Source organism: Cucurbita pepo, chromosome 12, assembly GCF_057944985.1.
Source record: "Cucurbita pepo subsp. pepo isolate OVF chromosome 12, ASM5794498v1, whole genome shotgun sequence".
NCBI lineage: Eukaryota > Viridiplantae > Streptophyta > Magnoliopsida > Cucurbitales > Cucurbitaceae > Cucurbita > Cucurbita pepo.
The window spans coordinates 15,207,157-15,220,602 of record NC_141809.1 but is presented as its reverse complement, the minus strand read 5'-3'; the positions used below and the strand labels follow the sequence as shown (position 1 = coordinate 15,220,602).

General features: G+C 36.7%; 3 protein-coding genes across 5 annotated transcripts; all 3 read right to left on the bottom strand.

The window, feature by feature from the left end:
- Positions 1–73: 73 nt before the first annotated feature.
- Positions 74–3,378, bottom strand: LOC111807295 (fanconi anemia group D2 protein). 2 transcript variants are annotated; one of them, XR_015423164.1, is made up of 4 exons: positions 3,158–3,378; positions 2,970–3,053; positions 973–1,016; positions 74–315 (listed from the first exon to the last, which is right to left on the bottom strand). XR_015423164.1 is itself a non-coding variant. In XM_087129056.1 (4 exons), the coding sequence occupies exons 1-3, from the start codon at positions 3,273–3,275 to the stop codon at positions 1,005–1,007; spliced, it is 210 nt and encodes a 69-aa protein (XP_086985182.1). In that variant the 5' UTR covers positions 3,276–3,360; the 3' UTR covers positions 74–315; positions 973–1,004. The 2 variants fall into 2 exon arrangements, 1 of the variants encoding a protein (XP_086985182.1); XM_087129056.1 differs by having other exon boundaries at positions 2,970–3,049; positions 3,158–3,360.
- A 787-nt stretch (positions 3,379–4,165) lies between these two features.
- LOC111807294 (acyl-coenzyme A thioesterase 2, chloroplastic-like) lies at positions 4,166–7,981 on the bottom strand. Its single transcript, XM_023692958.2, is given in 6 exon segments — positions 4,166–4,386; positions 4,389–4,521; positions 5,030–5,158; positions 5,263–5,708; positions 6,804–6,981; positions 7,415–7,981. Coding segments are annotated over 6 exon segments (1,410 nt in total). The 5' UTR covers positions 7,907–7,981; the 3' UTR covers positions 4,166–4,354.
- Positions 7,982–9,130: 1,149 nt separating this feature from the next.
- On the bottom strand, positions 9,131–11,995 carry BIR1 (BAK1-interacting receptor-like kinase 1). Of its 2 annotated transcripts, XM_087129051.1 has the most exons (3): positions 10,677–11,995; positions 9,563–10,584; positions 9,131–9,361 (listed from the first exon to the last, which is right to left on the bottom strand). In XM_087129051.1, the coding sequence occupies exons 1-2, from the start codon at positions 11,535–11,537 to the stop codon at positions 9,586–9,588; spliced, it is 1,860 nt and encodes a 619-aa protein (XP_086985177.1). In that variant the 5' UTR covers positions 11,538–11,995; the 3' UTR covers positions 9,131–9,361; positions 9,563–9,585. The 2 variants fall into 2 exon arrangements, with proteins under 2 accessions (XP_086985177.1, XP_086985176.1); XM_087129050.1 differs by lacking the exon at positions 9,131–9,361 and having other exon boundaries at positions 9,368–10,584.
- Positions 11,996–13,446: the final 1,451 nt, after the last annotated feature.

Genomic DNA, 13,446 nt, shown 5'->3' with positions numbered 1-13,446 from the left:
TAATGTCAAATTGTGAGGTGAAAAAGAAGCCAATGAAACTACCTATAAATCAAGAATAATGAAGCAAACAAAAGGTTAAAACTGCCAATATTTTTAATTTCCCCCACCAAGATGATTCAATCCTTAACGATCAATAAGAAAGACAATAGTTTAGTTTGATATAAAAATCTCAAATGAAATGTAGGATGATGTATAACATGAAGCTCTCCTTTTGCACAAAATACTCGGATTTTATTTAGGAGAAAAAGAAAAAAGGAACGGAGTTGCACCTTTTACATGGGGTTTTGTCCTGCAATTGTTGGTACAAAATTCCACCTACAAGATATGTTATGATATAGGTAAGAGAGAAGGAAAATACAAAATGCTAAGTTATAGATCTTGTTACTAGTATTCATTATTTATGTTGGGATTAATATTTAAATCAATTAAGGACATGAGTTAATCCTTAGTATTGATGTTGGACTCTCGGATTTACAGATATAACTATAGACATTTCAATCCACCAAATTGCAAGAAATGTAGATGACAAATGTTACTGTCATAGATAAATCATCAACTCCACAAATTAGAGGGCTGGAAATGGGAGAAGTAAATGTTTTAAATAGTGTTTCTGAAAATGTAAATAAGTAAAATAAGTATTGTTGAGAGTCATTAATTTCGATAAAATAAATTAAGGGATATGGAGGTGGCTGAGGCACCCTTGGTCTGCTTTTTCTTTTCTTTTTTTTGTTTTTTTATAAGTGCACCTCAAACCCATTGGTTCTGATACACCATGAGTAAATATTTTGATAAAGGAAACATCAAGTCTATCAAAAGTTTATTTCCCTAATCAAAGGGCACATAAGATTCATTTCATAGTTGACAAATATTCAGGATGCACGACAATCTCATTATGGCTGCGATAAAATATGACAGTCAACCATAGTATGAAACGGCTCATGAATTTAAAAAATAATTCAAGCCAATTCATACCTAAATAACGAGCTCCATGAAGAATCAGTCACTCAGTCATTGGCCTGCAACAAGGAAAGAAATGCTGTGAGGACTGTCTCGAGCTTACTAAGTGGCAGACAAACAAAAATGATTGCAAAGAATTTCGACCCACTAAATTGTATAAAAGCAAGACTATAGATATTAGCAAAAAAGAATCTGACTGAAATTGGGAGCGGCTTAATAGGTTAGCTAGCGACATGCCAAGTACTTCTTGTGCAACAAATCTTGCAATTAGACACATAAACATCCATGTCTTGACTCTTGAACATTACCCATAAAGGATAAACAAACGTTGTCATTCACCTTTAGATTTTTAACATTCCAAAGTGCCCTTACAATAGTATTCTCATAGTAGCATTTCCATCATTGATGATCCATTGCACGACACTGACATCATCTAAATTTTTATTGATCTGCTTCCACCATAAAATGAGGATAAGTTCCCTATCCCTAAAACATCCCCTAAGATTTGCTGTTAGCTAGACAATCCTAGAATTATGGAAATTAAGGTCAAAGTAGTAATGCTGGTAGGGAATTTGGATATTGCATCAAGCAACCTCGGTCACTATGTTAAAGTGATACTAATTTCCAATACAATAACTAGCAGCTTAATCAACACTCAACCATGGCTGCCCTATTGGGAGACACAAATTCTTTCTAATCATTTTGGATCAAAACTCTCTCCCCAACAAATAAGACCTCCATTTTTGTAGGTCATCAATTCTTGCACGTAGACAGACTTATGTCTGACCTGATTAGTAAGAATTTGAATGGAAAGTGATCAGTTATCCTACATCTACTGTACCACGTTGCATAAATTTCAACACAAACTTCTTGTTGAGGCTCGGTATAGCCAGCAGTGGTAGGGTAGGTATGGCCATTTTCAGACAAACAAAGGATTTCTCTGTTTTGTAATTCCAAGCATATTAATCATATACCCTCTCAAAAACTTAACATACCCTCTCAAAAACTTAACATACCCTCTCAAAAACTTGACATACCCTCTTAATCCCAAAATGATCACATAACTCCCGCAAGGAAACTGGTACTAGCCAACTAGTCATAGATTCAATTTAGTAAGTACATGCTTGAATTCATCAAGAAGGAAAAATACCATATTTTCCCAATGTCTCACCATTTCCAGCCCCAGTGTGTGCATGTTTTTGAGTAACTTCAATAGCTCAATAAGCTCATAAAATTACATCTGTAAATTTCTTCTAGTCATAATATTCCAACTCATAGAGCGCTCATTCTATTATTCGAAAACAATCTTCATTTTAAGCACCAGCACAGCAGAAAAAGATCCTGACATTTCACTGCCATTGCCAATGAACAAGCCTCAATCTATGACAGTATTTCAACTTCAATTACGGTTGTTTCCCCCTTACTTCCACTGCAAACCCATTCATCCTACTTTCTCCCTTACATCTACGAACCAATTCGAGCCAAATCTGGCTGGGTTCTTTAAAAGAACTGTTCATTGACATTCATGAAACGTAATCAACAAGAGTAAGCTCTTCAGCAACTCAAGGGCAGGTCTCAATAGCTTAAGAAGGATTAAATGGAAATAAAGAAACCTTGCCTCGATGATTTAATTTTCTGTTTTACTTCTAAATTCATGCTTAAATCAGCTATTTAAATTGTCTAAAATCCTTCTGAAAATTTTAAATCTTTAGTTTCCCCCATGAAAAACGTTAACAATCTACCAAAGCAAGAGCTGATACATTATAATAAGAAAGAAAAGATAAATAGACATTCAATTATCCCTATCTCTGTCCAACTTCGAAAGACAGTAAATCATGTTTGCAGTAATGCAAGACAAAATTTAGTAAGTTCGCGAAAGCCAATAGTCGAAGAGTAATCGACCCAAGTAAAATGGATTAGCTAATGAATAAGGTGCACACACATTATCACACGTAAAGCAATAGCTTTGTATTTACGTTCAAGCTCCATCAGTAACACAGAAAGAGAAATACCTCAGCAGATGGAATCGAATCCCGGTTTCGAACCGACTCAAGATTCGAGATTCTAGCTTCCAGTGCATCGAAATTCCGCTCTATCTGCATCAATGAGAGGAAAAAACAACCAACAACATCAAAAACCACAATCTGAAAACCTCCTGGGAAGGTGAAAGAACACGAAAATTTCAGGATCGAAACAAAACTTGCATCAGATGAAAGAGCACATCGATGAGCCAGTAGATCTCTCCAGACGAATTGCGAAATCGAAGCGGACGTGGCCGCAAATCCAACACCGAACCAAAACAATCGAGTTCTCAACATCTTCTCCCTCGCCGCTTTCTTCAAGAACGAACCGCGCAAGCTTTGCAAGAGTTCCGACTCGTCGTTCAAGTCTTTCGCGTCAATTTCAAAGCTTTTAGTTTTATTTTGGTTTTTTTATTTTTTTTTGCAAAATAATAATAATAATAATTATTATTATAATATTTTTTTACCCTAAATTCATCCTATTAGACCCTAAAACATAAATAAATATTACAGTTTTTACCATCAAATGTCGACTTCTATAGTGGCGATGTATGCTCGATAAGCTCGAAAAGCAGGTCGGTACATTATGAAAATTTTAAAAATTAAAGGGTTGTTGATCGGGGTAACAACATTAAACCCACTAACAATTTCATAACGACATTGAGGATATACTAGTATTCTCGTTGGAAAATTGAACATTAAGCCAAATTATGATGAATATCCTCGTTTGAAATTTGAATCCATATACGATGCAGAAAGACGGAGATGGAAAACCTATTTCAATCATCATTCCCGTAAAATATCAGGTTCCCGAGAGAGTTTTTCCTCCATTTTCTTTTTTTGTGTTTTTTAAAATTATTTTTAATGGATAATTATCATTTTCTAATATAATTTCTAAAACATCTCAATAATAAATCCAATAATATTTCCTAAAAAGAAAAAAAAAATCGACCCCATATCATTTCTAACCAGTATAAATAATTAGGGTCGGGACGAGACAGTAATTGAGGTCAGGACAAAGAATATAATCTCGATCTCTAACCTTGTTTAGCTAACAGTGAGAAATCTCTCCGAACTCTCTCCCCATTTTCAGTTTAGACTGAAATTCTCCGACCCATTCGAAGCAAGTATTCGCGTAATGAACACCTCTCATGAATATCGGTATAAAAAGAGAATGTCATGGTGACTACTTTGAAAAGGCATTTATCCTAAAATTACATAATGATATCAATGTCCCATTACATAATTTGATTGCTCTGTTCCCTCCAACAGTATATGTGATCATAAGCTAAGCCCACATTCACACCATTTGAATATCATTAATTTTCTTTGAACTTAAAAGCCACATTGTGTTGGCTGCCTAAGCCTAACCTGATTCAGATTGCTTGCTCAAGTCCCTGAGCATCTTTTCGGCATCCATGCGCTCGATGATACGACGAGCTTCTTCTTCTGTTGCTGGAACGACGTTGCGAAGTCTGAATCCGTTCCCATTCGCTTTTGCCTCTGGACGCACGGTGAAAGTGAAATAGAACGTGTTCGAAACCTGCATTGGATTAGTAAATCACAAACACTTAGTAAGCTTAGAAGTTTAGTTTCTACAGATTGTCAATGAGCAACAAAACTAACATCAGATGCTCTCATTTGACAGAAGCAATTATGAAAGCTGTTATTGTCCTATTTGGGCTTTCCCTTTCGGGCTTCCCTCAAGGTCTTTAAAACGCGTTTGTTGTGGAGATGTTTCTACACCCTTATAGGAATGCGTCTTTCTCCTCTCCAACCAACGTGGGATCTCACAATCCTCCCCTCCCCCCTTGGGAGCCTAACGTCCTCGCTGGCACACCGCCTGGTGCCTAGCTTTGATACCATTTGTAACAGGCCAAACCCACCACGAGTAGATATCATCCTCTTTGGACTTTCCCTTCTGGACTTCCCCTCAAGATTTTAAAACCCGTCTATTAGGGAGAGGTTTCCACACCCTTATAAGGAATGTTTCGTTCTCCTTTCCAACCGATGTGGGATCTCACAATATTAACATATACAGGATATTTTACCTCGCTAGACCTGATCTCGGGCCTAGTGACGTGGGCAACGACTTCAACATTGATCAATGGCTGATCTGGATTGTCGAGTTCCGTGTAAAGAACACAAGATGTGAAACGTAGGAAGTCACCGACATCTACCTGCACATTGAAACAACCAACATTTTATGCTATTGAGATATTTGTTTCCTTTCTACCAAGTAACCCTATTCCTATACAAGAGTATAAAAGCGAGGCACACTCACAGGTTTCAAGAAATCAACATGATCAACTTCAAAAAAGTAAGGCACCATTCCAGCAAATACATATGCTGTTGAGAAAGCCAATTCAAATGCTCGTTGCATCAGAAACCCTCCGAAAATCCGACCATGTATGTTTCTTTGTTGTGGTTGACAAATCAAAGAGTTTTCGAGGCGAGTATCCCTGAGAAGAATGCTGTCTCTGTCTGCCAGGGCTGGCATGTCACAGAAGATCCTTCCCTCTGCTAGCAAAGCATCAATTCTTTTTATATCACCATTTTCCAACCCCCACATACCACCTCTATTCTTCCTTTTCCTTAACTTACTTCTGGCTTCTGCTCCCTCAAAAAGTAGCTTTTCTTCATCAGTTTCTGGCAAAATCCTGTTAACCAAAGCAGCTTTCCCAGTCTTAGAGTCGCGAGCCACGAATATGAAGTTTGCTGTCAGAGCAACTGAACCAAAAAGATTAATGATAAGAAAGCGTCAATTCCTATAAATTTAGCAGTCAATATGCAGTTGGTACCAGAAACTAAGCAAGAAGATGTCCAACAAGAACTCTCTCTCTAAACTTGTTGTCGTTAGTATTACTTTGAAGTGCGGTTCGGCACAATGTTTATTTCGGAAGCAAGAGGAGTCTTGAAAAACTAACGGTGATAAAAGAATCTTCTGTTGCTTTTTGGAGGAAGGTAAAGGGCCTCCATTTTGAAAGAGGATGGTGAAAAGATATCTTATTCTTTGGGTTTGGCTTTAGACATGGACATTCAGGACTGTTTGTAGATAATAAACAGCACTTGAAAGAGGATAATGAACCAAGAAACTGTAATAGCCCCCTTTGGCGCCCACTATTAGCCGATATTGTCCTCTATAGGCTTCCCCTCAAGGTTTTTAAAACGGTCACTGGTAGCAGATATTATCCTCTTTGGGCTTTTCCTTTCGGGTTTCCCCTCAAGGTTTTTAAAACGCATATGCTAGGTAGAGGAACATTCTCTTCCTCAACCGATGTGGGATCTCACATTCTCGTTCCCATCTCCAATCGATGTGGGATCTCACAATCCCCTCCCTCCCCCCTTCGGAGCCCAGGGTCCTCGCTGGCACTGGTTCCTCTCTCCAATCAATGTGGGATCTCACAATTCACCCCTTCAGAGCCCAGGGTCCTCGCTGGCACATTACCCGATGTCTGGTTCTGATACCAATTGTAATGTCCTAAGCCCACTGCCGACAGATATTGTCCTCTTTGGGCTTTACCTTTCGGGCTTTCCCTCAAACCAATGTGGGATCTCACAATCCACCCCATTCGGAGCCTAGTGTCCTCGCTGTCACTCGTTCCCTTCTCCAATCGTTGGCACTCGTTCCCTTCTTTTCATCCTTTCAGTGTTTATCATACTCACAGAGTTCACAGTATATTATTCTTAGAGAGAACACAGTAAGGCAGAGTCGCCCCAATCAACCAAGTGAAAATTTGAAGTCCATTTCTTAAGAGAGAGAGAGAGAGAGAGAGAGGTTTTAGGACAGAAATTTTTTAAACAGAGAGATTTCATAATCCATACCTTCTGTGGACTGGATCATGTCTAACTGAACCTCAATTGAGGATTTCCCAACCCAAATGACTGAACCAACTACTTTCAAATCAGCATCAACACTAATTGGCTTCTTCAGAACAATCCTGTCAACAGAGGCAGTGACTAGCAAAAGTGGTCTGGTTGTGCTATCAACATCAGAACAGTGCTGTCAAAGAGGAAACCACCAAAAATAAATTCGTAAGAAAGGAAGATAATCTAATAGATTCATAGCTCAGAATCCCTTAGCCAAATTCCAATACATTTTCTACCTCACTCATACATCTCAGTCAAACCTTCTGCTTAAAATCTTTCACCAAACTTAGATTTGAAGCCCTAATTTATATATACACACAAAACTCAAACCACTAAGTTGTTGAAAATGATGGGCAAAAGGACAGTTTCATCTCAGAAAGTTCAAATCCTTTACAAATCGTCTCGGAGATGAACAACAAAATTAGGGCGAATAGTACAGTGAAATCGGTTTAGGAAATTGCATTCAATAAGGCATGAAATCCAAAGAAGCATCACATATTCATTATAAATTTCAGTATACGCAGAGCATTCAAAAAGAGAGAAAAACCAGGAAGAAATCGCCATACTCTAACGGAGATGGTGCCGGCCAAGGCATCTAGGTCTTCGAGCAGCTTTCCGATTCTGGCCTCATTCCACGGATCTCGGTACTGCTCTCTAAGAATGAAATCAGAAGAGAAATTATAAATGACAATCGTCCGACTCTGAGAAGGCGTTTTGGTAAGCAGTTCGCTCTGCGGCGGCGCATCTTTAGGAGGATCAAGCAGCCTCTCGAAGATACTGGACCTAGCTTCCCAGAGAGCTGTGGTGACCGGCGAGTGGTGCATTCCGGGCCAGAGACTGATCGGCTTCCGAGACAAAGTGGAATTTCCAGAGGCATCGGCGGCATCGGAGCCCGGCGGCAGAGGAATAGTGGAGAAGACGGAAATGGTCCTCGAAGGAGAGGAAATGGAATCCATGGAGGAAAAGGGACGGTGGAACTGGAAATTGATGCTGGATTTGGGGATTGAGCTGCTCCAAGATTTGATCAAAGCTTGGACTTTGGTTTGGATCTTCCACATTCCCTCAGCTTCATAAATAACTGTTGCAATCACCAGCTTTGGATGACATTCCAAATTCTTAGGATCTTTTTAACTTCAATTTATTTTATTTATAAAAAAAAAAAAAAAAAAAAAAAAAAAAAAAAAAAAAGTTATCTTTTTATATCTGTATTTAGTTCAACTATTAATAGCTTTTAAAATTCATGCATTTGTGCCTTTGTGGGGGTAAAATGGCAGGTTTGAATCCTTCTATTTATTATTATCTTAGATTCCAAGTTAAATTAATATAACATTTATCTAAAAAAATATATATATTTTTTAATTTTTAAAAACTTATTTTTAATAACACTCTTGAACTTTTAATTTTTTTTTTATTTTTTACTTTTAAAAATTTTAATAAATTTTTATGGTCAGTATTCTTAAATTAATTTTTTAAATTAATTTATTATTTTCTCTATGAATTCTACTCACTTTTTTAATGTAAAAATAATAGTTTTAAAATAAAATATTAAAAATTATTGTTGTTTGGTGTTGAATTTTTAAGTTGTAGCGTGCAACTACAACATGGTACTAAACGCACAAATTTCCAGTATTGTTTATATTTGACATCTTAAGGTAGTTAAGTGAGATATAACGTGATTTCGTTAGCCTCTCAAACTTGTTATTTCGAGCGTTCAGATAAGATAATTTGAGTCGAGTCGTGGATATTTTATCTTACGTGATAGAAATTTAATTTTTTATTAAAAAAATGCATAGAGACCCGGGGACTTAGGTCAGAAAACATCAATTTATTAAAAAAATAAAAAAAAAATAGATTTTTTAAAATGGTGTAAAATTAATTTGAAGGAGCTGAATAATTTAAGCCACTTAAATTATTGTACTTTGGATGTGTGTATTAAATTTTCCATCTACTTGTTAACCAAATTTGACCTATTCAACTTTGTGAATTACTATTTTGCCCCCCATTGAAGTCCCATTTGGATTTTTCCTCAAACTACCTTGTCTTGATGTTTACAAAATAAATAATAGCGGGCTCATTACTAACGTAAAATATTTTTAATTTTCACAATAATCTTAAAGTTAGAGTTGTAATTTTATTTTCAAATGGGTCGAGTTAACCTAATAAAAAAAAATCCAACCCTCGAATTGATCAGAATTTTCGATTTTCCAAAAATTCAACCCAACCCGAACTTTATGTTTGAATTAAGTAATCCGGGTTAGTTGAGTTCTCCGATCATATGAACATTCCGACAAAGTAGTTTCCAATTTTATTCATTGATATCATACAATAGAGTCTATCAAGAGAGGTAAAAATCAGTTGTAATTTTAGAGAAAATAGATAAAAAGGCCATTTTTTCATCTAAACTTTACTAAATTTACCCATAAAGCAAGAACAGATCAAACCTCTGATGGATTAGATGGCTTGAACAGCTATGGAAAGCTCCTTTGACAGGCAGCTGTTTGCAGTGACATGTTCTGTGATATCAAAAATCAGAGAGATATGAATATTATACGAAAATAAACGTCGAGATTAATAATAACATAAACGTCACGAAATGCTTGTATTGGTTTATATTCCATGATAATACTAGAAAACAGGAATATACAACATTTGGTTGCATCATCATCGTCGTCATCATAGTCATCATAGTCATCATCTCTGCCTAATTGTAGTACCTTTCGTGTAAAGTTTCCTATATTCAACGAGCGACTATGAGTTCCTCAAGGCCAGCGTCGGTTTCGGTGTTGGTAGGCATCGTTATCTCGTCGTCGCTTGTGAAGTTGTACCCTTCCCCAATGGCTCTTAGAAGCTGATATACTTCGAACATGGTAGGCCTTTCCTTTGCAGTTGGCACGACGCAGCTCCATGCAACTTTGAGAAACTGTAAGAGCTCACTGTCGACGTTCTTGTCGACCAAGGTGTCATCGAGTGCTTCCTGCTGTTTGGAGTTTTCATACAACTTCGTAACCCATTCGACTAAATTCCCTTTGAAATCCTCAGATGCTTTTGAGACATGTGTTGGTCTCTCCCCTGTCACCAGCTCGAGAAGAACAACTCCGAAACTGTAAACATCGCCTTTTGGAGTTGCGACTAGGGTTCGGGAATACTCAGGAGCCACATAGCCTATATCTCCAAACTCCCCATTCACAAAAGTACTTAGATGAGTATCAATTGGATTCATGAGCCTTGCAAGACCAAAATCAGATATTTTCGGTTCGAATGTTTCGTCCAACAAGATACATTTCGAGCTTATGTTTCGGTGAATGATCCGCGGATTGCAGTTGTGATGAAGCCAAGCCAATCCTTTGGCTGCCCTTATCCCAATTTTCAACCTTAAAGACCATTCCATTGGTTTTCGATCGCCATCCTCGGGATGTAGCTGATCATGGAGAGTTCCATTCGGCATATCCTTATAGACCAAAAGTTTCTCTTTTTTAGCCATACAGAAGCCTAAAAGTGGAACCAAGTTGGCGTGTTTTACGCTGCCTAAGGTAGCCATCTCGGATAAGAACTCCTTTTCGGAGCGCTGCGATTCTTGCAACCTCTTAACCATTAATGAAGATCCATCCTCAAAGACTGCTCTGTATATGCATCCAGTTCTCCCTGACCCAATAATGTTGCTTTTGCTGAAGTTGTTTGTAGCTTTCATGAGGTCACTTAAATTCATTTTTGGCACTGAGTTCTCAATAACAGAAATCTGCATAGATATAGTTAAACATTATAGAAACAGAACGAATAACGAAAACGAAACACGAGAAAAAGAAAAGAAGAACAGGAATAAAAGCTTGCCTTGATTCCTTTTGATCCCTTTATGTTTCTTGCCCACTTATTTCCTTCCGGGTCGTCATCCCTCCTCCTCTTCTTCATCGAGGCGCTACGGAAATAGAAAAACATACCAATACCTACACCAACTGCAGCAACCGTAACACCACCAACAGCTGCTCCCGCAATTACTGAAGTATGAGGCCTATTCGAAGGCGACGGGCAAGGATTCATAGAAGGACCTCCACACAGTCCAGGATTATTTGCATACATTTCAGCCTTATTTGTCAGATTACCACCAAACTGAGGAACTGGACCAGTCAAAAGATTATTAGCAACACTAAACTTCGTCAACCGACCGAGCAAGCCAAGCTCCGGAGGGATCTGCCCAGTTAACTGGTTGTGATCCAGGTTTAGAACATTCAGATAACTACAATTAGCAATGCTTTCAGGTATGGGACCAGTTAAATCATTGGATGAAAGATCCAAAGTGGTAGCAAACTTAATAATGGTTCCGATATCGGTAGGAATCTGACCCGAAATCTGGTTGTTAGAGAGGTCCAAGCCAGTTAAACTAGTGCAATTCTTAATCCCAGGAGGGAATTGGCCCTTAAGCCCCATATCAGACAGAGAAATACTTAAAACCCTATTCTCATCAGGATGCCAACACATAATCCCAGAAAATTTGCAGATAACCCCCTCAGAACGATTGCTAAAATCCCATGACATCAAGTAATTATTAGGATCCTGAAGCGATTTCTTTATGCTCCTCAAACAAGACAAATCAGTCTCAGTAGCAGAGGTAAAACCATTACTACTACTCAACAATACCACCACAAAACCAGCAACCAAACAATCCACAAATCGATTGCAAAGCATATCGTTCATAAACAGAACAATCTATCAAAATTTCAGCAAAATCAGAGATAGTTTCAACACTTCCCAATTCCAACTTCTTCAATAAACAGCCATTTCCAATTCAAAAATCAATCAAACAAACAGAACAGTTAAACAAAAACCTAGCAATTCAATACCGAGTTCAAATCTTCCAAGCAAATCCCCCCACGAAATTCGACTGAAATTGTAGCAAAACCTCACACTAGCTCGCAGAATCAAACCAGAGATCGTCGAAAACCAGTGGAATTGAAGAAGCCTTCAAAAGGGGATGATGAATTCAACGAGAAAACATCGAAGAGAAGAAGAGAGAACGAACTACAATCTCCAGAACTTGGAAGATGAAGATAGAATTCATTTAATGGAGGAATTAAGGAGCTTACACGAAAGAGAGAAAATTCAATGTGAACAACAGAAAAAAAGATGGAGACCGAAGAAATTTCATGGAAGAAAACAATAAATCGATTTTCCAATTGAAATTAAAAAAAAAAAAAAAAAAAAAAAAAAAAAAAAAAAAAGTGTATGATTAATGGCGATGGGACCCACGCGTTCATTGTGTTGACTTGACTCGACTGGCGACTAAAAAAACCGAATTCTTTTTTTAAAAAATTCGTATTTTTGTATTTTTGTTGTTTTTTTCCTTCCAATTGTTAAAACAAAATTAGTTCTAATTTTCAAAAAATACAACTATTAATTGTTTTTTTTATTACTATTATTTACTTTTTTTTGTTATTAAAGATAAAACGACATCCTAACGGGTCGAAAAATTCCCGAAAAATTCCAAAATAATAGGTTTAGAAGGTTGTCGAGTAGATGACTCACTGACACTCACGTCGATCACCCGTGAAATCATTATTTAATTTTATTATTTAACTTAAGTATTTTTTTTTCTAAATATAATTGAACAAAAAATGAACGAAGCTGCGAGTGGTGGGAGAGCAATGATATATTGGTTGTTAATTGATCTTAGGACGAGAAAGGATCTGAGCATGATTTTTTAGTACTGCAAATGTATAGAAGGTTAGAAACTTGGACGCTCGGTACAGTATTTGTATAGCTTAACTGAGAGACAATCCATTTTAACCAAAGTGCGTATAGATCGGTTGTAATTATCATGGACTCTTTTCCTTGAGCTCGATGGTTCAAATTCTCGTACCATAAAATAGTCGTTCAGATCTCAAATTTGGGACGTAAAATCGTAAAAAGTGCTCAAATTCACAATGATTGCATGACTATGAGAGTGTCAATAACTTGAACGTGGAGTTTACTCTTTAAGTCATACTATATTGAAAGGGTCTTTAAAAGTTTGTAATTATTCATTGATTGAAAGGGAGTGTCTTAGTTGACTCGGTCTAGGGAAATGTTGGAGCATAATTTAGGGGATAAATGCCAATTATCTTAATTTATTTTTAAATATTATGTAGAATTAGTTAAATTACACGATAATTGTAAAAATAATAAATTAAACTATTTTAATCAATTTGTTTTAAAATTAATAGTTTTTAAAATATTATTACTTTAAGGGGTTTCATTTTATTCCCTTATTTATTATCTAAAGAAAATTAAGTTATTTTTATGATAATTAATAACTAAATTTAGTTGAATTTGTAGTCCCTTACCATATTGCCACGTGGCCTCTTTATTATTGAACTCTTTTTTTTTTTTTTTGTACATTTTAGAAATAAAACAAATAAGAATATTGGTTTGTTTCATCTTACTTGTTACATTTTATGTTCTATTAAAAATTCCACTAGTATTTTTATTTTTTTTAATTAAAAAAATATAATTATTGATAGTATATAGACGAGAGTTATTATGTCTTAGAAAAAATAATTCACGCCAGGTAGGGGTTGAACCTACGACTTTCTACTTAGGAAACAGACGCTCTATCCACTGAGCTACA

What these genes read in the sequence shown, in the direction of transcription:
- LOC111807295 (XM_087129056.1), bottom strand. Translation starts at nt 3,275, where the DNA reads ATGTTGAGAACTCGATTGTTTTGGTTCGGTGTTGGATTTGCGGCCACG. An exon ending in TGCTCTTTCATCTGATGCAA is followed by an intron (nt 3,050 to 3,157) that starts GTTTTGTTTCGA and finishes TGATGCAGATAG; the next exon opens with AGCGGAATTTCGATGCACTG.
- BIR1 (XM_087129051.1), bottom strand. Translation starts at nt 11,537, where the DNA reads ATGAACGATATGCTTTGCAATCGATTTGTGGATTGTTTGGTTGCTGGT. An exon ending in AGGGATCAAAAGGAATCAAG is followed by an intron (nt 10,585 to 10,676) that starts GCAAGCTTTTAT and finishes ATATCTATGCAG; the next exon opens with ATTTCTGTTATTGAGAACTC.